This window comes from Vespa mandarinia, chromosome 1, assembly GCF_050613455.1.
Source record: "Vespa mandarinia isolate Hongniang chromosome 1, ASM5061345v1, whole genome shotgun sequence".
NCBI lineage: Eukaryota > Metazoa > Arthropoda > Insecta > Hymenoptera > Vespidae > Vespa > Vespa mandarinia.
This window is the reverse complement of record NC_140810.1, coordinates 14238694-14264297: the sequence shown is the minus strand read 5'-3', so window position 1 is coordinate 14264297 and position 25604 is coordinate 14238694. Positions and strand designations below refer to the sequence as shown.

At 28.0% G+C, this 25604-nt stretch overlaps 6 protein-coding genes across 8 annotated transcripts; 3 read left to right on the top strand and 3 right to left on the bottom strand.

Annotated features, from left to right (window-relative positions):
- Positions 1-195: 195 nt before the first annotated feature.
- LOC118447593 (uncharacterized) lies at positions 196-1940 on the bottom strand. Its single transcript, XM_035879707.2, has 4 exons — positions 1714-1940; positions 982-1356; positions 523-887; positions 196-439 (listed from the first exon to the last, which is right to left on the bottom strand). Exons 1-4 carry the CDS (start codon positions 1808-1810, stop codon positions 308-310), a joined length of 969 nt encoding a protein of 322 aa, XP_035735600.2. The 5' UTR covers positions 1811-1940; the 3' UTR covers positions 196-307.
- On the top strand, positions 1627-8616 carry E(Pc) (Enhancer of Polycomb). Of its 2 annotated transcripts, none has more exons than XM_035879706.2 (12): positions 1627-1676; positions 2414-2463; positions 2584-3216; positions 4454-4592; positions 4732-4973; positions 5097-5353; positions 5433-5568; positions 5641-5943; positions 6184-6335; positions 6414-6548; positions 6652-7620; positions 7904-8616. In XM_035879706.2, the coding sequence occupies exons 3-12, from the start codon at positions 3064-3066 to the stop codon at positions 8019-8021; spliced, it is 2604 nt and encodes an 867-aa protein (XP_035735599.1). In that variant the 5' UTR covers positions 1627-1676; positions 2414-2463; positions 2584-3063; the 3' UTR covers positions 8022-8616. The 2 variants fall into 2 exon arrangements, with proteins under 2 accessions (XP_035735599.1, XP_085515010.1); XM_085658884.1 differs by having other exon boundaries at positions 1628-1676; positions 2414-2496.
- A 5546-nt stretch (positions 8617-14162) lies between these two features.
- Positions 14163-18529, top strand: LOC118447583 (fanconi-associated nuclease 1). Of its 2 annotated transcripts, XM_035879685.2 has the most exons (8): positions 14166-14528; positions 14676-16171; positions 16299-16430; positions 16730-17179; positions 17276-17684; positions 17773-17895; positions 17991-18102; positions 18327-18529. In XM_035879685.2, the coding sequence occupies exons 1-8, from the start codon at positions 14418-14420 to the stop codon at positions 18344-18346; spliced, it is 2853 nt and encodes a 950-aa protein (XP_035735578.2). In that variant the 5' UTR covers positions 14166-14417; the 3' UTR covers positions 18347-18529. The 2 variants fall into 2 exon arrangements, with proteins under 2 accessions (XP_035735577.2, XP_035735578.2); XM_035879684.2 differs by lacking the exon at positions 18327-18529 and having other exon boundaries at positions 14163-14528; positions 17991-18125.
- On the bottom strand, positions 18091-19651 carry LOC118447585 (NAD-dependent protein deacylase sirtuin-5, mitochondrial). Its single transcript, XM_035879689.2, has 5 exons — positions 19084-19651; positions 18772-18986; positions 18560-18702; positions 18344-18494; positions 18091-18231 (listed from the first exon to the last, which is right to left on the bottom strand). The coding sequence occupies exons 1-5, from the start codon at positions 19321-19323 to the stop codon at positions 18177-18179; spliced, it is 804 nt and encodes a 267-aa protein (XP_035735582.2). The 5' UTR covers positions 19324-19651; the 3' UTR covers positions 18091-18176.
- A 653-nt stretch (positions 19652-20304) lies between these two features.
- On the top strand, positions 20305-22225 carry LOC118447584 (methionine aminopeptidase 1D, mitochondrial). Its single transcript, XM_035879688.2, has 6 exons — positions 20305-20953; positions 21025-21276; positions 21369-21560; positions 21637-21787; positions 21853-21963; positions 22035-22225. Exons 1-6 carry the CDS (start codon positions 20891-20893, stop codon positions 22223-22225), a joined length of 960 nt encoding a protein of 319 aa, XP_035735581.1. The 5' UTR covers positions 20305-20890.
- On the bottom strand, positions 22221-23695 carry Prosbeta7 (proteasome subunit beta type-4). Its single transcript, XM_035879690.2, has 5 exons — positions 23497-23695; positions 23031-23237; positions 22818-22964; positions 22539-22737; positions 22221-22460 (listed from the first exon to the last, which is right to left on the bottom strand). Exons 1-5 carry the CDS (start codon positions 23628-23630, stop codon positions 22365-22367), a joined length of 783 nt encoding a protein of 260 aa, XP_035735583.1. The 5' UTR covers positions 23631-23695; the 3' UTR covers positions 22221-22364.
- Between the last annotated feature and the right edge of the window lie 1909 nt (positions 23696-25604).

Sequence of the window (25604 nt, the reverse complement as noted above, 5' to 3'; positions counted from 1 at the left end):
ATTATCATGTTTATTTAATCTGGTAATGATGAATATTTTTTTTATCTAATAGTGTTTTATATACATAAGTTTTATAATAAATTTATAAATAATTAAAAAATTGTATGTATATATATATATATATATATATATATATATATATATATATTTATCTATTTATTTAATATAACAAATTTAAATATATAAAATTGTCAAGTGTATAATATTTGATTTATTTTCTTGAGTATATATAATATATTTGTAAATTACAAATCCATAATATGAGTCTTTCTTATTACAAATGCGCACGACAATTAATGGAAAATAATTAATAACCTGTTTGATAATTAAAACTGTTTGGTATAGATTCACCATTTTTATATTTTATATAGTTTTCTGCAAATTGATTAGCAACATCTTGTGGACGCGTCACCCCAGAGATATGTGGTGAAATAATTACCTATATAAACCAAATAATAATATTTATGAAAGCATCGATGTCTCATAGAATAAAGCATGTTTATTTATGTAAATTATTCTAACATTTGATAAATTCCATAATTTACTGTTTTTTGGTAATGGTTCTTCTTGAAAAACATCTAAAATTGCAGCACTTATCCATTTGTGCTCCAAAGCATTTAAAAGATCTGATTCTTTAATAATTGTTCCACGTCCAATATTAATAAATACAACATTATGATCTTTACAATGTTTTAGAATTGTGCCATTTAAAAGTCCAATAGTATTTTTAGTAGAAGGTAATACATTAATAATATAATCACAGTTTGTTAATATATCTGATAATAGATCTGTCGTTCTATGTTCATCTATGTAGTCCAAGTGTTCTTTTAAAGGAGTGCGTGTCAATCCCCAAATTGTAGCACCAAACATTTTTAAGTGTTGTGCAACTGTAGAAAGTATAAATTACTATCTAGTTCAAAATCCTCTTTATTGTTTCAATATCAAGTAGAAAATGAGAAAAACAATAATATATTTTCTTACTGAATTTTCCAATATTTCCCAATCCTAAAATGCCTATATTTAAGTCACGAATTAATCTATGATTTTTTATTTTACCATCTGTTTTCCAGTCTGAATTTTTTTGATTTTCATACTGCTGTTTCTGATCTCGCTCAAAGTTAACAATTTGTGTTATTACATATTCCGACATTGCCAAACCAAAACTTTTATCAGAAAAACGTGAAAGAATAAAATTAAATTGTTTATCTTGAATAAATGGATTTAAATTATCCAATCCTGCCCACGTTGATTGTACCCATTGCAGTTTTGGTAATTTTCCCAAATATGGTATTAATAAATCACAATCAGCCACCATTATTTCTGCCTTGTTGAGTTTCGATAACGCATTGTCTTTTTCTAAATAAATACAATTGATTTTTCTCAAAATATAACGACATGAACAGTTTTATTAACGTATATAAGACATACGGATATAAAATATAAAGAAAAAGAAAAGAAAAGAAAAGAAAAAATAGATCAATATAAATAAAGTTATTGGAGAATTTGAAATGTTAATATTTGAATTTAATGCAAATGGATTCCCGCCATGCGTAAATTTAGAGTGGGGGAATGTGCAATTTCATATTGTGGTGGATTGGTGGATTACTGTGTTTCGTAGATTTTGACACGTGCTCGGAAGAGCTGTCGTCGCACGTACAACGTAACAAGGTGCAAAGGTACGTTGTTATAACGATCATGATATAGTTTAAATACCTGACAAAACATCGTAGATAATTAAATTTGGAAGGTGTGCACGAAGATGATGTGATAACTTTGGAATTGTGGATAAAACTGCGATAACCTGCGCCATGTCATATGCACGAATGCGTGTTCCACCTTCCTGAAAAAACTACGCAAGTCAAACGCGATATTTAATGAATGATCGAAAACTTTCATGAACTATATTTCCGTTGACATAAAAGTATACAATAGCAATTGTAATGGAATTACAAACTTTTTCTTTTTTTTTTTACAATTTATCAGAAAATATACATAAACGTTCAAAACATCCACGTACTCCTTGAGACATGCGCACCACCTAAGAACAACGAATTTGAATTTATTCATAGAATCTTACAAAATACATTGCTTTTATTTGTGATATCTTTGTACAATTGGCCAGCAAACATCTTTCATAAGTATAACCTTCAAAATTATTTAGATTAAAAATAAAATTTTAAAAGTGATTGAAAATTTATGGAAAAAGTAGGATGTCTCGTTTTTCTCATAACGTTTGTAATTACGGAATAATGATAACACAAAGAAAATAAATTTTATTATATTTCGTTAATTATTTCAAAGATTAACAAAGTGATAACAGGAATTGATACTTAGATTATCTTGGTTTACATTTCTGATGAAACAAAAAAGAAAAAAAAAGAAAAAACTTAACATAAGAATATTATCGTTACAGAGTGAAAAGGTGAATCGTACGAAGAAGGAAGCTGTCGAATTTTTTGTTAAGTAAGAAGCTACTGTGATACGGATACAGTGAAAGTAAAAAAGAAAAAAAATAAAGCATTGAACGACGTACTACATAAAATATGTATTATACGTATGTATCTTTTTCTTTTATATTCAAAGTTGAGCGCAGGCGGCCATGATGCGGATGTAAAGTTACGATCGCGCGCAGCCAGAGCTACGATCCATTTGCGATTGTTGTGAATGCGAATCCGGCTTAAGACTGAGCGCACCTCCAATAGACGCGTAGATTTCGACGGGCCGATTCCCGCGCGACTCACGTCGAATCGTGGAACTGTTTGGGCTGAACGTGTTAAATGGCTGTGCGTCGGCCATGATGGCTTTGAGCAGGGACCGTGTCACGCAAACATGTTTTCAAAGTGATATATTTCGTTTGGTGACTGAGTGACCGTGTTCCAGCGCGATGGCCGGAGAACGATGAGGCCCTGAGCGCTCTCTGTGCCGGGTAATACGGCCTCTGGGCCCCTAAACAGGCCCAATTAAATTCACGTTCCGTAAGCCCGAGGCCCGAACCGACCCGACTGGCCTCACGGTTCGAGCAGCCAATTTGGTTGTCAACACGCGAGAGTCACTCGCCTCAAGATGAGCAAGCTGTCGTTCAGGGCTCGCGCCCTGGACGTCTCTAAGCCAATGCCGATCTATATGGCTGAAGAATTGCCAGATTTGCCAGATTATTCGGCCATTAATCGCGCAGTGCCCCAAATGCCCAGCGGCATGGAAAAGGAGGAGGAATGCGTAAGTTGACCGTCCAGCCCTCGTTCCAGTATGTTTTCCACGACGGCCATCTTACATTCGATGTTGTTTTCATAAACAACCGCCAGATGGCATTTGAGATCATTCTTCTCTTCTTTCATTAGAAATTTCAACTTTTTACCTTTTATTCGTTATTGTTTATTTATTTTCTAAAGCTTTTTATGTGCTAAGAACATCTACATTTCTACCTTTCTATGATTTGACAGTTGTCACACAATATTTTCTGTGAAATAACATTACCAATACAGATGATACTGATATGAATACTTGTTTTCACTATAATTTAAATACTTCTTTAATTTATTATTTTCAAATAATTCATTTAGAAATTTTTTACCTTTTCCTTATTAGTTTATTATCTTACATATCATTAAAATGTAGAAACAATTTGTACTTAGATCTGTTTTATTTAATCAGCAAAATACTCATTCCTTCTATTATCATTTCTGTAACTTGAACATTACATTTTATTTATATAATAATTTAATAAGATTTCAAAAGCAATAAAAATAAATTCTATCCTAGAGTTTTATAATATAAATGAATCAGTTTTTATGCAATAGACTATTTTATATAAAAGATATCAAATTAAGAAGTTATTTATGAAGATTGGTATTTGTAACGAATAAAGTTCTGTTATATATTTTTGATGTTAACTAATATTAATATTTAGTATGATTGTTTAGCATAATTTATAAAAGTATAGTTAGATAAATTATATGGAAAAAATATTCAAGTTCTGATGTGGAATGTATCTGTCATATATAAACTTTAAGTCGCTTTAATTTTAGTTGATTACATTTATATTATTGAACAATACAGTTTTTAATTGCAATAATATTTTCAAGTAATATACATGAAATACATAACAGTATGTATACATATTCATATACCTTTATACATTCATAATAATAGTACATAAGGTGATAAATTCATTTAAATCAAACGTTTTTATTTAATTTTTTTTTGAGAAGAGTTAATATTTGGATATATCATAATTTTTTCTGTATTATAGAAACTTTTCTACTTCTCATAAATAATGTAAATAATATGTAAACAAATACATATTATTTGTAAACAATGTATTATTCTTAACAAATTATTGTAACATATAGGAAATAACATATTAAAATTTTTGTATACAAATAATATGTTTTAAATGTAATATCTATATATTATATTATATTTGTGCATACATATTTACATTTTTTATTTGAAGGAACATCATCTTCAAAGGGCAATATGCACGGGTTTAATCATTCCTACCCCTGAAGTAACTGACTTGGCAGATGTTGAAGCTTATGACAAAATATATCCTGCTGATTACAAGTTGCCTCGTCAACTTATACATATGCAGCGTAAGTATGCATGAATTTATATGCATGCATATATGTGTGTATTTATAAGCTTGTATACATAAATCATATTTTATTTTTTACAATTTATTATAATATTTATAAAGTAAGATACAATCAAACTTATCATTTTTATTCACAGCCTTTGCAATGGAGCAAGACATACCAGACTATGATATGGATTCAGAAGATGAAAAATGGGTTGCTGTTCAAAGTCGCAAAATGGATCTAACTCCACTTCAATTTGAAGAGATGATGGATCGTTTAGAAAAGAGTTCAGGCCAAACTGTAGTTACCCTTAATGAAGCTAAAGCACTCTTAAAAGAGGATGATGATCTTATTATTGCAGTTTTTGATTATTGGTTAAACAAACGACTTAAGACAGTAAGCTTTTACAATACTTTTATGAAAGCGAAAATAACTGTATTTTGCAGCTTGAGATATATTAATAGAAATAATAATATTACTAAGAAAAAAAAAATTAATGAAATATTATATACTTTGCAGCAACATCCTTTATTATTGACTGTAAAAACGGAACATCGGCTTGGTTCGGCTGCTAACAATCCTTATTTAGCATTTAGACGCAGAACAGAAAAAATGCAAACACGTAAGATTCGTAAGAACGATGAAACAAGTTATGAAAAAATGCTTAAGTTACGTAGAGATCTTAGCAGGGCAGTTACTCTTCTCGAAATGGTCAAACGTAGGGAAAAAACGAAACGAGAACATTTGCATCTTACAATAGAAGTTTATGAAAAGAGGTCTGTTCTTATATCATTGACATATTTATTATTTTGTTTTATATCTAATGTTCAAATAAATAAATTTTTAAATATATAGGTATCAAGCGCAAGATTTCAATGGTCAGATTTTAGCGGAAGTGTCTGCATTAAAAACTCCAAGACCAGCGTTCACTCCACTTTTCACCAATCAATTTGGAGTCCATCAAAATTGGGCAAATAAAGTTTGTAATAAAGTGAGTAATTAGATAATCGAAGTGTACAGTTTTCATTTACAACTAATGATTGAATGCTTATTGTTTCATTAGGATGAGGTTGTAGCTAGAAAAGAAAAGAGGCAATATAAAAAACGAAAACATAAAACGGATAGTAGAGGAGGTAGCCTTGATGAAACTGGTATACGTGGTGGAACAGGCAGTGGAGGAGGTCGAGGAAATCGGACAGGAGTTCTTGGAAGTGGGCTGGACCCTCTACTAAGTTCGGATGAAGACAGTCCCCTTCCATCACATTCTCATTCTCAACCTTCTCTTTCTTCTGATAGAGATGATGAGGATACTGCTGATGAAGGTCAATTTGCCTTTCGACGAAATAGAAATAGCACTTATCTACCTGTAAGTATGATATATTATCTTGAAAATTATAGAAGTATTCGAAATTTCATGTTATGTATTTTACATTATATTACATGCTATTCACAATTATTAATTTATGAATTTATTTAAAAATCAGTTTTTCCTTGCAACGTTCTTGCAAGGGTGGTAATGAAAACAAGAAGTTCTTTTCTTAAGTATGGAAACAGTTTTAATGTTCATTTTTTCAGGATTGTAGATATAGAGCTTTTCTCTTTGCAGCCCGTATTAGGTGGATTTGGAAATTGGCCTTGGTGTGACAAACATGAAGGAGGTTTGGCTGATAAGAAGTATAGGTTCGCCCTCACCAGCATTAGTAAACCAGTACCTAAATGTATTGGTCTTGCTAGAAGAAGACTTGGTCGGGGTGGCAGGTACTGATTTAGTGATTCATTTAAGTAGATAGTCATTTTGTTTCTTTTTTTAATATTTATTCATACAATACATTACAGAGTTATACTAGACCGCTGCACTTCAGATTTGGACGACATGTGGTCTTCTTTAGATTTTACGATACACGAACCAAAACGTGAGGCTTCGGACTCAAATACAACTGCCACAAATAGTACACCTGTCAAGAAAGAATGGTACGAGCTTGCCAATTGCCAATTCATATAATGACTAGTACAATATCCTGTTTGTTGCAACTATATGTGTTAATTAATATCTATTAACAATTGTTCAAATTAGGCTACACTTTCGACCAAAGACTCCACCTGAGTCAGTGCACAGTCCAAGTGAGGAAAGTAGTGATACAGACTCAGATGTAGAACCAGTGTTGTCTCCATCGAAACCACTTCCATATCCATTCCCACCCGAAGCAACGTCGATATGTGTGGAAGTGGAACCCGAACGTGTGGGTGACGAGCCACCATTTACTTCGGAATTTAACATTGCAGATTACTTCTCAGTAGATGCTCTATCGGACTTTGATCTTGCGGTAGCAAGTGTTAACGGTAGTGCGTGCGTTAGTGGGTTGTCGGACAATAGCTCCAGCGATTTGCGGACAGACGAGCTGGGCAGCTCACATTTTGTAGTGACACCATTATGCAGCAATGTGTTTGCACAGCCTGTGACACAACAGAACCGGCCTCAGTGCAGTGGTGGTGGTTCTAGTGTTGTAAATACTTCAAGTTCTTCAATCCCGTCGTCCTCTTCGTGTGTGACCAATCAAGCGACGACACTGAGTACCGTATCAACGCAATGTACGAGTATTGCGATAGAAACACAGTCGAATTACCAGTCCAGACAACACAGACAATTACCTTATAACAGTAACGCTGCTTCTATATTATCTAAATCTCTAACTAGTCCAACAAATAATAGAAATGGCGGTAATTGTGGCAGTGGTGGAAGTGCAGGAGTTAGAGTGTTTAGTGCAGCCACCACACCTAGTGGTACCATTACAAACTTTGGTAATGGCCATCAAAATGGGCCTTTATCACATATAAGCAACTCAAATAATCTGCCAAACAGTACTCATGTTGTGAACAATCAGCCGACAATAGTTCTACCACAGAAACATCCGCCGTCCAATCTGTTGCCTGGCCTTATCACGCAAAGTAAATTAGCAAGTATTGCAAGACAACAACAGCAACAAACACAGAGTCAGGCACAACAAATCCCAACGTCCGGGGAAATTACGCTTAATAGTAATAGGTAAGCATTTATCTATCTTGTTAAATAACTTATTACAATTTTCTTATTTTAATATAATTCTTAATATAATACATTTTTTAGCCTTGAAAGAATTCATTTCATTTATTGAAAAGAATTTCAATAAATAAAATTCTTTTCAATCAGCTATATTAGATTGATTATAAATTGAAATATGTTGATTCATTTATTTATTTATATGTGATAATAATTATCTTTCAAGACAAATTAAATGTGTATAAAGTATTCAATATATATGCTAGATTACTCCTACTATGTTTTATAGTGAAAGTTTGAATCTGGAGGTGGATGGAGTGGAAAATTCACCCTGTGAGACCAAATCACAACAGCAACAACTTGTCCGGGCAAATAAAACTAATTCATTGGCAATGGAAGTGACATGATGCCTACTATTGGCACCCCTGTTGCTACCAACGCGTTATCGGGGGCTTTGCTAACTTTATCTTGCCCATGTCTGCCTGACTATGGGAAGTGGATATTGATGTATTGTTTAATGCAAACAAAAAAGTGGTACGGCTGAGTACAATTGCAAAATTGTTTTGATCAGTTCTCTTCTGTGGCGAAACTATGATTATCAGAATAGTATAAATATTATAGAAAATATTGCCTTTAGCTCTGGCCTGAAAAAAGAAAAAAAAACATTTTAATTAATTTATTTTTTTTTCTTTTCTTACTGAATCAACAAACAGTCGGTCTGTATTATGCAAATCATGAATTTATAATCATATCATAATATACATGTTATTTTTGGAAAAAAAAATGAAATTATATTTAAAAAATTCAGTTCCCTAAAATTAATAAAAATTTCTGTGGTAATTTTCTATGCTTTTTACATGAAGAAGGAATATTTAACAAATTACGATATACTATTTCTTTTTCTTTGCACACAAATATGTATTTATTGATTGTACAAAGAATAACACATTCTTCTTCATATATCATAATTAAAATTTGTAAAACAAATACTGTCAGAATGAATTAAGTTAAATTCACTTAAGTTAATTAGTGCTACGAAATCGAAACAGTACCAGTATAACAAATTACAAACATAATTTATTTATTTATACATATGTTTCCAAAGGATCATAACATTGTTATTGATTATTATTATTTTTTTTTTTTTTTTTTTTTTTTTTTTTTTTTTTTTTTTTTGGGAGTTCAATACTCTAAGATTATATGCAGTGCAAAAAAAATTGTCATTTATTAAAGCTAATAGAAACTAATAGAATTCTGCAATCCGGTTAATTCTATTTGTGTACAAAAGCAGTACTAAAATGTATCTCATAATCACTGCTTATCTCACAAGCTTTCTCAAACACAGCATTCATTAAAAACAGATGTGAGGAGCAGTACAATATAACTCCACAGAAGTAAGAACAATCAGTAGTTTATATGTTTCATAAATAATTTGCATATATGACAAATTCTTGACATAAAATCTTGTGCAAATTTATTAGAAAATATAATTTCCTTAGATTGTGTAATATATATAATCTCTTCACAATTTCTGCTACAAGTTCGTCATTCATAAAAAAGTTTGTAATTACTTGTACAATTATAAATCCAAAAATAATAATTTTATTCTACTTACTGCAATTTAAAATACCATTTAGAAGCAGATAAAGGAATAATGTATTTTTTTATTACATTACATAATTACTTCATTACTGTACATAGATTTGTTTTGAGTACCATGTTTTAAAGAAGTTGTTTCTTTATATATATTAAACCCTCATAATATATTAAAACGCTTGAAGGCTGTGAAATATTAAAGTTATTACTATCAGGTAATTTCAAAGAACATTAAATATCTTTGTATGCAAGATGCATGATTGGTGAATATATTATATATGTATGATTTTTTGTATTACTAGATCACAACAGATTATATCAAAAAATAAGTAGAGTCTAATTTTATTCAAATGTTGCGTTTGAGGAGCTTGTATTACACAAAATTGTGAAAGAATGTTATCTCTATAATACCTATATAAAGACTCGTAAGTCTTCATGTTAGTGATTGCAAACATACATATTGAATTAGATCCACAAAAAAAAAGATATTCATCTATTAGCAAGGTATGAGAAATTACAAAAGAAAAATTTATTTCCAAATAATGTCCAAATTTGCAAAAAATAGAAGTTTTTCTTTCAATCATTTATATGTATCTCTTCTATGTAATAACTGTATACTCTTGTTAAGAAAAATTGTTACCTATGAATACCAATGCATAGGTAAAAAGTCTTGAATTTCCATGTATCACACATTTGTGATGCTCTCTCTTCCTCTTAGCATCTTTTATATGACTGTCTCCCTTTATGTACAATTTTATTGATGTACCAAAATAAAATGTTAAGGGCAAATATTTTTTATAAAGGACAAGAATAGAATTAAACATGTTTTATTTTGGATGTAACAATTTTTAAAAAAAAGGAACAATAATTGTGACAGTGACAGAGAATCAGTTAATTTCTATATTCTCTTTCATTTCTACTTTAACAATATAATTTACTTTGCATGTGATTATTCTTCAAAATTCATTTTTATATGTTTATAGCTTTACTTTTTCATTATGTTCAGAAAAAACAATATAATATATTGAAAACATAATGAAATTTAAAGTAAGCTATTATATTTCTCAACTCATAATTGTAACAATGTTCACTATGTAATCTTGTGTAAAATCAAATAACACTGTATTTTATGATATCGTAAAAAATATTGTGATAATTCAAATTCAAAGCAATTTATGCAAAATATAGGCCATTGCTCAACTAATAATTTATCGTTATTAAAAATATAAAAATATATGTCAAATAATATCATAAACTTTTCACATGTTTAAATATTGTTTTTTCTCAATGGACAATGAAAATGCTTAGTGCCAGCCGTAACGCAAGACAGGAAGTATGATTATGGTGCAAATGTTTCAAATTGTAGGGAGACTTCTTAAAATCATAATAAGAAACAAACAAAAAAAGATATATTGTACATATAAAAATAATTACGCTTACTGTATCTCTTACTTTTAGGTAATTAACTAAATAATTGTAATTAATGTTGTTGTGGTAGGCACACAGCGATGTGTATGAAAAATTTATGAATTCAAAACAATTTTAGAGAAGGAGTAATAAAGAAATTTTATCCTGGATAGAACTTATTATTTTGTAAAAGAACACTTGCCTATAATATTATCTAATATTTTCTAAAATTTAATTTCTGCTCCATATTTGTACATACATTTTAGAAACATGATTATTTCTCTCGCTTTTCTCAAATTTATCATTAAGCATGAAGATCCTATTCTTTTTCACATCCTTATCTGTACATGGTATATTAGTAATACCATTAATTCCTTGTCAATTTTTGGCATTTACTTTTACATTTAAATTTATCATTATATGTTGGGAATCTTCTGCTAAATGAATTTATGAGAAGAACAAGTGATGTTTGGAGAACTATCCAAAAAGATTCTTGTAAAAAATAATTTGTTTATTTAGTTGAAACGCTTTAAACGAAATATAGTGGTACATGGATTTTTATATAAAATTTATTAATGTTACATTTACCCAATAGTATCTTTGAATAATAAAACATCAAGAATTATTGAAGTTTGATCGCTCAAACCAAAGACTGAGTTTGCTTTATATTTCTGGTTTGGTAAACACGAAATTTCACTAATCCAAGGCTAACAAAATTGTTTAATTGAACAAAAATTAAACAATTATTCATTAAATTTATAATATGAATAAGCTACTTTTTCGTTTCATTAAAAAGTTACCTATTTTATAAAAATTGTTTTGGTTGGCCATATAAAATCGTGAAATATCGTGTTCCCAATTCGCTGCATTGACAAGATATATAATAGTAATATTATTACTTAGATATAAGCCAAATCAATGCAACTTTACAGAGCGATCGGATGAAATTATTAACCAATTCATATAAACACAATTATATGAAAAAAGGAACTTATAGTTAAACTACCTGAAGAGAAGTTCCAAAAATTTTACGCATTGACTTCTATAATAATGCAGACAGGCGTCAAAGTGCAGTGTATCCACTATATATATATATAGTACACATATATATACATATATATGTATATATATGTATATATATTACACATATATATATGTATATATATATATGTATATATATGTATATATATATATATATATATATATATATATATATATATATATATGTAAAATTTTATTCTGTGAATACAGTAGAACTTCTATGTCGCTGTGCGACAGGAAGATTTTATTGGAAAGTCTCTCCTACCAAAGCTCTGCTTTGAACAAAAGTTTGTCAAGTGTATAGAGAATTCTTCTCAAAAATGTATGGTTGGAGGATGTAAAAGAAAAATCTATGTATTTAGAAAATTTATTCCAGACAACTTTCAACTTATTCTTCAACATAAACATTTGTGCTCATACTATCTGTTAACACCTCTTTCTATATATGTACATATACGAAGTAACCTTGATAAGTTCAAACATAATACAATTACATATTTAGTACAAATAATACGGAACGTAATAATACATTATATTTTTAAATTTTCAATAATACAAAATTTTTATAATATTCTTTAAGACAAATCAGTGCTAATTGTACATTTCTAGAGGCAACTAAATTAAGTGACTTTATCATATCTAAATTTAAATTAATAATTTTATTATTTTTCATTTTTTACTCCGTATAATAGCATTAAGGTTGAGGTGTTATTAGATAGCTGAGTTATATTTCCTACGAAGTATGTATAGAAATTGAAACTTAACTATTGTTTAGTATTAATATGCATAAGTATTGTGATTAACACTTGACTCTAGTAGGCAATGTAACTAATTGAATGTATATAAGTCAATTTACGGGTTGCATTTTGACTATTAAATATACTATAATTGTGTAACTCTTAAAAATTGGCATAACCATAAACATACCAATTCTTGTACATATTCACATACATATGTTTAATTATGAGACTAGACATAAAGATACAATGCATTAATATATTTATATATTTGAATATATTAATGTATGTTGTATTTGTATGTACAGATTTATGATTACATATATGTATATGTACACATATACACAACAAACAGCAGCAGAAAAACGGAGGGAGAGAATGAATGAGAGAGTGAATGAGAGAAAGTGAGAGAATGAGAGAGAGAGAGAGAGAGAGAGAGAGAGAGAGAGAGAGAGAGAGAGAGAGAGAGAGATAAAGAGAGAAAATGGGATATACTAGGATGAATTTTGCTATAGATTAAATTTTTTGCATATCCACGTCAATAGGTCTTACGCCTGTTTCCTTTGCCTATTCTATTTATACTGCATTATGTACGCTTTCTATGCTGTACAATGTCAAAATGTTACTTCAAAGTGAACTATCTTTTTTTTTTTCTTTATATTGCAAAATGCAAAGCTTCTCCTCTTAAAGGGAAAGTATATTGTTATGTTTCAACTATAATGATAATGGAAAAACAGTGAACTGGTATATATTGCAAAATAAAAATTGGTAAAGCAGACATTACTGCAAAATAAATTCTGATAATATCAGGTTTACAATTTTTTTTTTAACCATTCCACCTAGGTTCAAAATATAATAATTCTCTTTTTTTCTCTTTTTTAATTTTTATCTAAAACGAAGGTAAACAGAGGTAAGTTTATGTAGAATTAATAATCACTGTCATGATTATTAACATATTAAGAAAGTAATAATAAAGCTTGTAGAGTATTTTAATTACATCTTTTATCTGTTTACCGTAATTGTGTGTTTAAAATTATAAATGCATCAATATATACAAAACTGATAAAGGCGTGAATTTAAAAAATTCTTAACACACTATTATGGAATAAATGAAACTATGTAAATATTATTTAACTATTATGTAAAAGTTTTTTTTTTGTTTTTCCGTTAATAATAAAATAATATGATGCAAAAAAGAGCGGTAGAATTTTTCCTGCATAAAATATTACAACGTGTCGAAAGAGAGAGAGAGAGGGAGAGAGAAAGAGAGAGATAGAGAGAGAAAAAATGAGAAAATATTTAAATTTAAAATATTAAATACATTATTTTTTCCTATTATGTTACATATCTTACACGAGTTTTATTTATATAATTTTTATTAATATTTTATACATTATATGCACATTATATTACAATTGTTTAATTTGTTCTGATATGCTATTTCTAAAAATTTATTTCTAATATGTTATTACTAAAAAGCAATAATATAAACCACGTGAAATTTTTAAACTTCAAGAATATATCATTGCTACCAACTATATCTTCGTATGGAGAACTATAGTCCAGCGATTAGTTTTATAAAAGAATTATAATTATTTTGATATTTCGTTTCATAAATTTCAATACTATCTCATTTTCTGGGAAATGTAAACTTTTGTTTTATTTAAAAGTGATAGAAAAAACTATTTATATAAAGCAAAAATGCATTATGATACAGTATCATTAATTAGGTTGGTATCTTTGCTAAGACGATTCAGATTGCTACCTATTACTTTTACTATTTTATTTTACGTTACAATTAAATTGATATGATGTTTATTTTGTTCGTAATGACATGTTTTAGAATTGTGAAATAGTAAAAGATAATGCTATATATTTTCATTCATAAGAATTGTAGTGTATACAAACATCTATCTACGACACATTTTAAATGGTTGTTTATATAGTTAGTGTTATCAATTAGATGACTAATATTTTATTAGAATTAGATGAGTAATAAAATATTTTACAATATTATTCAAGATGTCTATCCAAACAAATATTGATCAATATTTTAAGCTAAAATTAAAAAATAATCGGAAAGTGAAATCGCGAAATTTTGTTGATTTGAAAGAACTTAAAAGATTGAAAAAGGTAAATATATATAAAACGTTTTATTTTACATAAAAACGCTTTATTCTACATAAAAACGCTTTATTCTAAGCCTATATGTATATATATATATATAACATTTTATTTTACATAACAACGTTCTTTCATATCAATTTCGAATTCTTTTAGCAACCTAAGAATATAAAATCACAAACAAAATTTAGACAAAGTAACGAAAGAAAGCATTTTTCATCAATTAATACGTCATCATTTCATACTAATAAATCAATAGACAATGCACAAATGACAGATACAGGTACTCATTTTATGGTAAATATAAATACAGCTTATGTATCAGATGACCTACTAGATAATGAAACTGATGCATTATCAGATTGCTGTATAATATATGAAAGAATATATACATCAAATAATAAAAAATCAACTGATAAAGAAAAAGCAACTGATTCTGAAAAATACTGTATAAAAGATTTTGAAGAAACTTGTATCAAGAATCAATTACAAAGTTTTCAGGAACAAGTATCGTCTAGTCACAATGATAATGAACTTATAATGCAATTTAAATTGCTTGAAGAAGAAAGTAATAGAAGGTTTTCTATGGAAGAAGATTTAAAGATATTGAATGTTGAAGATAATGGTATAAGTAAAAAAAAATATGACATCTCTACAGTACATAGTAGTCCTGTAAAAAGTATATTAAACTCTCCTTCTAAGCAAAGAAATCTAACTTTCAGTCCAAAAAAAAGTTCTACCAAAGAAATTTTGTCACATAATCCAAAAACTCAAAAGAACTCAAATCTTTATTTTCGACAAATAGTAAATATAGAACTTACACATACTGCAATAGAAAATATGAATTTTCTAAAAGAAGGTGCAATTCTGGCTAATAATTTTGATCTTCAGAAGATATATGCTGATAGTTCATTTATATTTAAATATAATCGTGTAGATACAAGAGCATCTGAAAAATATGAATATGATGATGTGATTATACCAACAGAAACATATGCAGCGATTTTATTTATGATAGTAGTGAATGTTTTTTCAAATCCTATAAATTGTGGATATTTTGATAAGGATGAAATAGATTTTATTTTTTCTATGTTTACACTTTCTATAGAAGCTCAAATGTTATTTGCACGTATCTTAAAAAGAAAATATTCATGGCACAGAGTAGAACATTTAAAATACAACAATTTAGCTGATGATTTGATACCAGTTTGCAACGAACTTGTGTCAAAGTCATTTTTTATATCTGATATTGAAAATGAAGAATTATCTACTTCCCTTAAAATGCTTCAAGTTGATGAAATTCGAACAATTTGTAAAAACTTTAAGTTAAATTATAATAATAAAAAACAATCATCGATAAAGAAATTATTAGAAATGGGAGCCAAAAAACCTCTTTTTCCTGGCATGAAAACCTCAGGTGATAAATTAAAGTCATTGATATCAAATAAGTTGGGATATTGTATACGTTTAAGTCAAAAGACAAAAGATATTTTTGATAAGATATTAACATTATTAATACCTTCTCAAGAACCACAAGATACTGTATCAGATATATATAATAAGTTGATGCAGGTCGAACTTAAAAAGATGATTTTTCCTAAATTTTCTGATAAAAGATATCCTATTTTTAGCAACAGAAATCAATTAATTCGGTAAGTGTCAGAAAATAAATAGTTTATTCTTTATATAAATCTAAAAATTTTTGTTTCTTTCTGATTGTATGTATCTTAAATACTGTATATAAATTATGTTTAATTAGTTATATATATTTGTATATAGATATATTGAAGCAAAAAATGAACTTACTGGTATAATGAATGCCATTGAAAAAAAACAATGGGAGACTGTAAAAAAAATTGGAAAGTTAGCTTATGATCAATGGCTACTTATTATGAAAAATGAATCCACATGGTAATTATAAATATTCAAGAAAATGTTTCATTTATAATGCATCTGTGTACATATATATATATATATATATATATATATATATATATATATAAATATATAAATATATATATAAATATATATATATATATATATATATATATATGTGTTAATAAAAATATTAGGTTGTTCGAAAAGTTCGTGCTGATTTTTGGTAACTGGCATAAGGACAAAATTGGCACGAACTTTCCGGACAACCCAATAGTATTAAAGTTTATGTATATTGTATATGGGATATAATTTAATTTTGTTTCATTTTACAGTTTAGAAAACTATGTGGTTCCTTTGCATATATCTTGCTTTATGCCAGGTTATTTATGGTTGAAAATATTATCTAAAAGTATAGATGCATTTAAGAAAGTAAAAGAGACATTACCATTTGCCATTGAAATTTTACATAAATTAATAAATCAAAATTTTTACATGCAAAGAAAAAAAGAAACTTGGTATGCTGAATTAGCATTGATAGAAATGCATCATAATAAAAATTTAGAAGCTAGTGCAAAAATAACGCTAGAGTTATTGAAAACTGAAACTTTATCCGAAGTTGGTACTGCAGAACTTTTGGAAAGAGCAAAAAAACTTGTTAAAAGAAAAAATGGCATAAGTAACACTACGTTGACAAATATTAAGACCACATTAAAATTCATGAATAGCAAGCTTAAAAGTCCAATATTAAATACAACAACAGTGGAAGCTACTTTAATTAAAGGGTAAGTTATAGTCAATTTAAATAGATATATAGAATATGAATATATTGAAAATAGACTATATATTTATATTATAGAAAACTATATATTTATTTATAGAAATTTTGGAGTTAGTAAGAGCAAATGGTGTATTGATAATAATACAGATAATAAATCCTATATTTCAGTTGAAAATGTTGCATTAAACTTTTATTATAATCAAGGTTTTAATGGTGGAATACATTGCGAAGGTGCTCTACCAGTTACTCTATTTTTTGTCTTATTTTGGGAAGAACTATTTAATATTGATATTCCTGGAGCTTTTGTGACATTATATCAAACAGCTCCCCTAGACTTATTTACTAAAGATTTTTATAAAAATAAAAAAGAAACAATTGATATGAAACTTAACTTATTACGCAGTTTTGATCCAGAAACTTTTAGCAGTATGGTAGAATATAACTTTATATCGAACAGTCACTTTGAATCCATGATGCATGTTAAAATGTTTACAAGTAATAATATTAAAGTAAGTAATAAATCGTTATGTATATCATAGTTAATAAATTAAATTATTGAAGTAGATTTAATGAGATAATATAATTTTATAATTACAGGAAATCGTATATTGTTTAGGGACTGAAAATGTTATAAAAATTTGTGAACGACTTATTCATAATTTTACCTTATGGAAAGCTGGCTTTCCTGATTTGGTCATATGGAATTCAAATAATAAAACTGTAATTTGCAATCATACTTGTATATTTTAAATAGTAACATGATCAGTGATTAATTTATATTATGTTTTACGAAATAATTTTTATTTTTTTATTAGTGCAAAATCGTTGAAGTCAAAGGACCTGGTGATAAGCTTTCAGTGAAGCAAACATTATGGTTACAGTACTTATATGAAATGGGAGTAAATGTAGAAGTTTGTCTAGTAAAAGGTAAATCTTTTATATTCATATAATTTGTTTATTTTTTTCTATTTGTAAACTTTAGATAAATTATGTTGTAAAATTTATGGCTCTAATGCTTCCGTTACGGTGATTGTACAAGGACCTTCAAAATGATACCTTTAAAACAGAAAAATTATTTTAATAATTTCTCTGTAATTTTATGTAATAATTTCTATTTTGCATTATAATAATTTTAATTTTTTTCTCTATAGATAATGGCAAAACTTACTGAAATTGTCTTGTCGCCGGAGTTATTTCAATATTAAATTCTGCAACTGGTACTCCACGATTTGCTACTTGTGGTGCAAACATTGCAGCTGGGTATACAATAGAAGATGTTCCAATTATTAAACATACATCGCATGTTTCAACAATCTCATCTGCAGATAATTTTAATAAATATTTTAATATAACATTTTTTTATATATATATATATATTACTTACAAGTTTTACTAAGTACAGATTCATCAAGACTTTCACCAAACCATATAATATCAGGTCTAAGCAAACCATTGCAATTTACATTCTCGCATCTAGGAAGTTCTTCTATTGGAATGGTAGAAGATGTAATATTTGGATCTGGTGCTCTATTATGTATAATGATATAGTAAAATATGTAAAATATAAATTATAATTTTTACTGACAATAACTTTACCCTTTTCCATCTAATGCCGCGCAAATTGGAATATTTTCATTAACACTTATATTGTGACATTTCGTGCAGCGTGTTCTATAAAGCGAACCATGAAGTTCCAATATGTCTTCTGTTCCTGCTTTTTGATGTAAGCCATCAATATTCTGAGTTATTACTGTTACCTTTTTACCATCTTTTATAAAACGTTTTTGAAATGCTGCTATTGCTTCATGGGCCTGTCAATTTAAATCAAAATGGAAAATATAAAATGAAAAGATTCAAATCATACCACTTAAATGAATAGCATATAAAAAGAATTATAAGTATAAATACCTTATTAGGTTTGACTTTGCTTACTAATGTTCTTCGGTATTCATAGAATTCCCAAACTAATGATGGATTTGCAGCAAAAGCTTCTGGTGTTGCCAAGCTTTGTGCTTGATATTTTCTCCAATATCCACCTGCTCCTCTAAACGTTGGTACACCAGATTCAGCTGAAATACCACTCCCAGTTAAAATCATAACATTGTTACTATTTGAGAGAATTTCACGAAACGATTTCATCACGTTCATCGTACACACTTATTAAAAATTCTATAAACTTTTTTGTCCATTCACGATCAGCTGATCGTGACGTAAATTACAATTAAGGATCACCACTGGTTTTATAATGATTTACGTCAACAATAAGTACAGGCGTAATTCTCGAATAATTTTGATGAGCAAGGTCTCATTTTAAAAGTGAAAATATAAGCGAGATGAACATGGCTTTTTCGAATTTTTGAATTTATTTTCTTTTTTTTGAAAAACATTGTGTCAAAAAATGATATTCTTTCGAAAATAGTTTACGTATAAAAATAAAGCTTTTTCAAAAATTCGAATAAGTTATGTTCTTGCTTAAATTTTCATCTTTAAAATTTTTTCATAAAAACCATTCAAGAATTACGTTTCCATTTGTTGTTGACGTAAAAGTTGTTTTCAACATTTTTTGTAGAAAAAAAAGTTTCCTATAGTGGCGCCCCTCGAATTTTGCGGCAAAAGAGAAGAAGCTCCTACCCAAACTACTGATTATCATATAATCACTACAATGATATATGATTTGTTTCTGCAAAGTAGACGAATGCTTCCTTATTTGGTATACGTAAACTGATGCTCAGATTTTTAAATCTATTTAAAATGCAAGGAAACGCACGAACAAGCTTAGTAACCTATTCATGCATTTTAAATAGTTTACGTTTGATGATTCTATGATAAAAATAAGCAAATACATGTTTAGTCGTTCATGCTAATGAGTCTTAGGAATTTTATTAATTTAAACGATGTATAATATACACGGATTACAATATACTAATATTTAAATAATAGTATATTCCCTTAAGCATTACATTAACTCTGTTAAATATAAAATAATTTTAATTCAATATTTCAATATAATTAAATATTAAACGCGAAGTCATTGTCTTCATTTAAATCAACAAAAACGGACTTTTGACTGATTTTTACTGTTAGAGAAAAATTATTCTTTTGTATTTCGATGAATAAACATAGAAGCTTTCTCTGTGCGAATTAACTTCAATGGCCGTCCGTTAAAAAATAATCACCTCGTATTAGAGTTACCGAATTTTTGAATAATATTTCAACCTACAGCGATATCCACCTACATTATTTTCAGTCACTTACGAATCGTCCGCCTTCAATTTCGATCTAAAACGTGAAAGAGTGTTTTGGAGCCATCGCAGAATTTTTTAAGTAGTACAATTAGCATTTCTCAATTATTCTATTTTCGGAAAAGTATAATACTTTTTTTTGCTTTTGTTCGATGTATTACGTACAAAAATTTTTATCACACGCTAACTCAATTGTTGAATTATGAATTATTTAATTATTTCTTATACTATCTCTATAAGCTTATACATCAATCCAATAGACACATAGCACGGGCAGTATTCCTCTATTCTGCTTCTGTTTACATTTTGTCTATATCTATCGTTGAAGTATATACTACGAGCGAAAACATAACCTCTTACATATGAAAATCGTATATTTTTAGATCTTGAATTATATAATAGACTATGAATAGTTATGAATAATTTTTAAATGTATCTATTTTTTACATTTTATCAAATTACGAAGAATTAATATGAATATTAAAAAATACTTATTTAAAAGTTTTATCAAGAATTTTTTCCGATTCAAATCTCACGTACGTATGTAAAATTAATTATTTTTTTATAAATTAATTGTATTGATTAAACTATTAATTATTTTTTAAAGGAAAAAGAATTAAAGCCAAAAATTATAAATAACTCATTTGGTAAATATGAAGTCGTAGAACCATGGTATGTTTCCGAAACGTGCCAAAGACACGTGCCATCATATGTTCCTAAGCCATCTTATAGTTTAACTAAAATCCCAGAACCAGGGCCAATAAGGCCAGAAATTAAAGATAAAAATCAAATAGAATGTATAAAAGAAAGTTGTGAACTTGCACAATATGTTCTCACTCAAGCAGAAAAATATGTCAAGGCAAGAGTAAAAGATTATGTATTTTATATATATCATATCAATATATATAATAATGTGACTTTATCAATATTGAGAGTAATCATAATTCTTAGCCTGGTGTTACTACAGATCAATTAGATGAAGTGATTCATGAAATGATTATAAATAATGGAGCATACCCCAGTCCACTTAATTATCGAGGATTTCCAAAATCTATATGTACTAGTATTAATAACGTTGCATGTCATGGTATCCCAGATAATCGTCCATTAAAATACGGAGACATACTTAACGTAGATGTGACTGTATGTATTATCATACTATTTAATTTTTGTTATACGGCTCATCATAATTTTTTCTTGTTAAATGTTATAAATTTAGGTCTATTTAAATGGTTATCACGGTGATTGTTCAAAAACGTTTGAAGTAGGAGAAAGTGATGCTGAGGGTAAAAAATTAATACAGGTGACTGAACTTTGCCTCCAAAGTGCAATAAAAATTTGTAAACCAAATGAAAAATTTTGTAGTATAGGTATGTGGTAATATTTATCTTTTTTTTTTATAGATATATCAAAATATTATAATAAAGTATTTTAGGTAATATTGTGGAAGAAATAGCAAATAAGCATGGATATAATGTAATTCCTGCATTTGCTGGACATGGCATCGGAACTTATTTTCATGGGCCACCAGACATCTTACATTTTGGTATTTTCGTACAAATAATTTAATGTTTATATACATAGATATTTGAATGAAATATTTTTTATTGCATTTAGCGCATGAGTCTGCTGAAAGAATGCAGCCAGGTATGACATTTACTATAGAACCAATTCTAAGTCAAGGTGGAAAAGAGGTAGAAATTTTGGAGGATGGTTGGACAGCTGTAACAGTAGATGATGCTAGAACTGCACAAGTAGAACATACTATTTTGATAACTGATAGTGGTTGTGAAATAATGACAAAGTAGTTACTGATATTTATAAAGTTGATAGCAAAACTTTATGTAATTCAGAACAACCTATACTGTAGAATAAATTGTCTTTGATTATATAATTAAATTTTATTTAATAAAATTATTTTTAAATATTTTAAATCAAAGAACATGTTTATTTGGTTAGAATAGCTGCTTCCCAGTTACTTTCTAATGTTAATGGACCTTGAATCTCCACACCTTCATCTTTAGTAATTATACCAAGATGATACTAGAAAAAACAGGGATATCATATATCTTGATAAGTAATAGCAGTAACTGCATTTTTTAATTTTTTTACATAAATTACCTTAGGAAAAGAACGAGCGTCTCTGTAAAAAAGAACTTGCATAGCTTTGTAAAGAAGTTCTTTTGCTTCTTCTTTAGTCATTTCACTATTTTCTTCATATGCTTTCCGCAATAGAGGTGTTGCCATATAGGCACCATAACCAGTTGCAATTACTGGATCAATGTAAGCAGTTCCAAGTTTATCTACTGTACCTAAAAATCTAATAAAATATACACAGACATATTGCCTATTTATTCATAATATCATATATTAATTTATAAATTAACGAGAAATATTTACGGTTTTCCATTATCTAATCCTGCAATTACAAAATTGTTCCAAAATGGATCATAACTTGATCGTCTGTTATACATCACACGAGTTAACCAACAATAAAGTGCTTTAGGCTTTAGAGAAAATCCATCATCTAAACATTGTTCATCTAGGCTAAAAATAATATTAAAATACAATTATATATTTGAAATAGATATTCTTAGTAATTATATAACTCACATTTTCTTTTCAATGTTACTTTTGATGCATTGAAAATCTGCATAATCACCGCTAGCACCAAGAAGAATATTATCATTGACTTTCATGATACGTTCACAATTTCTATATCGAGCTAATGAACCATAAGATGCCAGAATATCGGCAGCAATAATAACTCCATCTTTAAATTGTATTCCAATTACTGATGTTCCAGTTGTCATAGGTGCTCTGTACAAATATATATAAGCCGTACTACAATTGTTTTACATGATTCCTTTTAAGTTAAGATTTATTTTTGAACTATATCATACTATATTATAAATTAATTATTATTATTATAATGTTAAAAAGAATAAGTTGTGAAACAATACTCTATTTTAAATATATAAAATAAATAAATTCTACAGAATAACCTAACGTGATTTACAGGTTATACCTTATATATTTTCTTGAATAAACATTTTTATAAGAGTGAAATAAAACTCACTGTGATCTTTGGCGCATTCCATGATCGACTGATTGTATGGTACTTCCAGGAAAATCATAAAAACAGCCCGGCGTTGGACCATTTTGCCAAAAAGGTGCGGGAGTAGAATAGCCGTTATTACCAAAAAGCGCCATATTTACTACAAGTCACGATACAACTTTGAAATGTCATGTTCTGCAATCTATAGTGTTACAGCGCCATCAAAGACGCCATCTTTTTATACATATATTTGCTTGTTGGTGATTGGTTTGCTCTGAAATAGCTTTTAAGTTAGAAAAATTCATTTTATTTTATATAGTAAAATATTTTATTCTTTTTCTAAATGTTCCTTTTTCAAATGTTTCTTTTTTTAAATATAATATTCTATAATGTCATTCAAGAGCCATAATTAAAACAGAATTCAATGACAGATTTCTATCATAATTAATAGAATAAAAATAATTCATTAATTTTACGAACAAGTAATAAAAGAAGTAAACACGATTTATTAATTATACGTTTTTTATGTTTATGACGATATTTCGTAACATAAAATAATAAGATCATTTGTTAATTTATCTATCTGATCTATCGGTAATCAATCTACGATGTGGTTAACACTGTTTTTCTTTCAAAAAGTATATTTATATTTGAAGACCTGATTTTTTTTAATATTGTGTGTATAATTTGATTATCGACATTAGTGATATTCGAAATAATAATGTCGATAAGGAAGATCAACATGTTACTACTGTAGATAAGTAAGTATTTTATCAACGACAAATAAAAATCTTTACAAAGTTATGAAGCATTATATAATATATATATAATAAGACTATATTATCAGTTACCGACGAAGTGAGATAGAAAAAGTTACTTTATCCGTTGTGCGCAAGCGATTAAATATGAAACTAATTAATGCAATCTTAACAAATGTAAAAATAGAATAGAATATATCAACTTTTTAAGAATTATCGCGCATGCGCATAACGAACAAAGTTCTTTGCAAAACAGAAAATGATATCGTTTCTATATACGAGATACATATCTATATATATTTTGTGTTAACTATTAATTTGTATTAATACTTCATCGACTAAATTATTATTTTTAACATTTTATGGATTAAATCCATGTTACAAGGAAAATCATATTGTAATATTGTATTTGCTTTTTTTTTTGTAAATTGTACGTAATAATTTTCATAGAACTTAATATAAGAATCATTGAACTGGTTAATGAGGTAATTCGTAGCGTTAAAAAATAATGGCGTTTCAAATGATTATTCGACTAAATATGAAAGGTGTTTTAAATATGATAAAGATCTTTCTTTGGATCACAGGGAATATAGAAATAAAATAACACATCTGTTATAACGCTGTTCGCATTTGAACAAGTGTAATATCAACATTTTAATCGCATTTCATTGATACACAAGTAAATTTTTAGTTCAATAAACAACTATCGATAAAACTATTACTTACTATAAATATGAATAAGGCGTAAAGCAAATTAAAGATTTTTCTTATCTTTTGTCTTTCTTTTTTTGTGTTTCTTTTTACCGTTTAATATTTGACAATTATTATATATATAAATATTAACACATTTTAAATGTTTTCGTTTAATGCAAAACGAAACTCAATGAAAAATAGATTACGCTTTGATTTTTGCATTTTCATTAACTTTTTTTATCTTTTTCCTTTTTTCTTATATAGCGTATTCTTTTATTATCGTGCTACGCTGCTCGTTCTCTCTTAAAGAAAAAAATTGTATCATAGACAGTAAAGGTTGAAAATAAACAAAAGGGACTGTTTATATGATTAACATTTGTACATGTAAAACTCAGTCGATGTACATAACTTTCGCATAAATCAACACGTTTATATCTCGCTCAAAGTGGCGGCATCTTGAAAAGAAGAAGGAGGAGAAGAAGATGTAGAAGTAGAAGAAAATGTTCTTGTTTTCTCATAAAGAATACCTGCGCGAGAATTATATATATTTACATATAAATATATATATCACGACACGAGCTTTCGTACGGTTATTATGCGAAAGTTTAACAAAAGTATTTCTATCTTCTTTTCTTTTCTTTGACAAAAAATGATAGAACGCATTTATTGTTTTTTTTC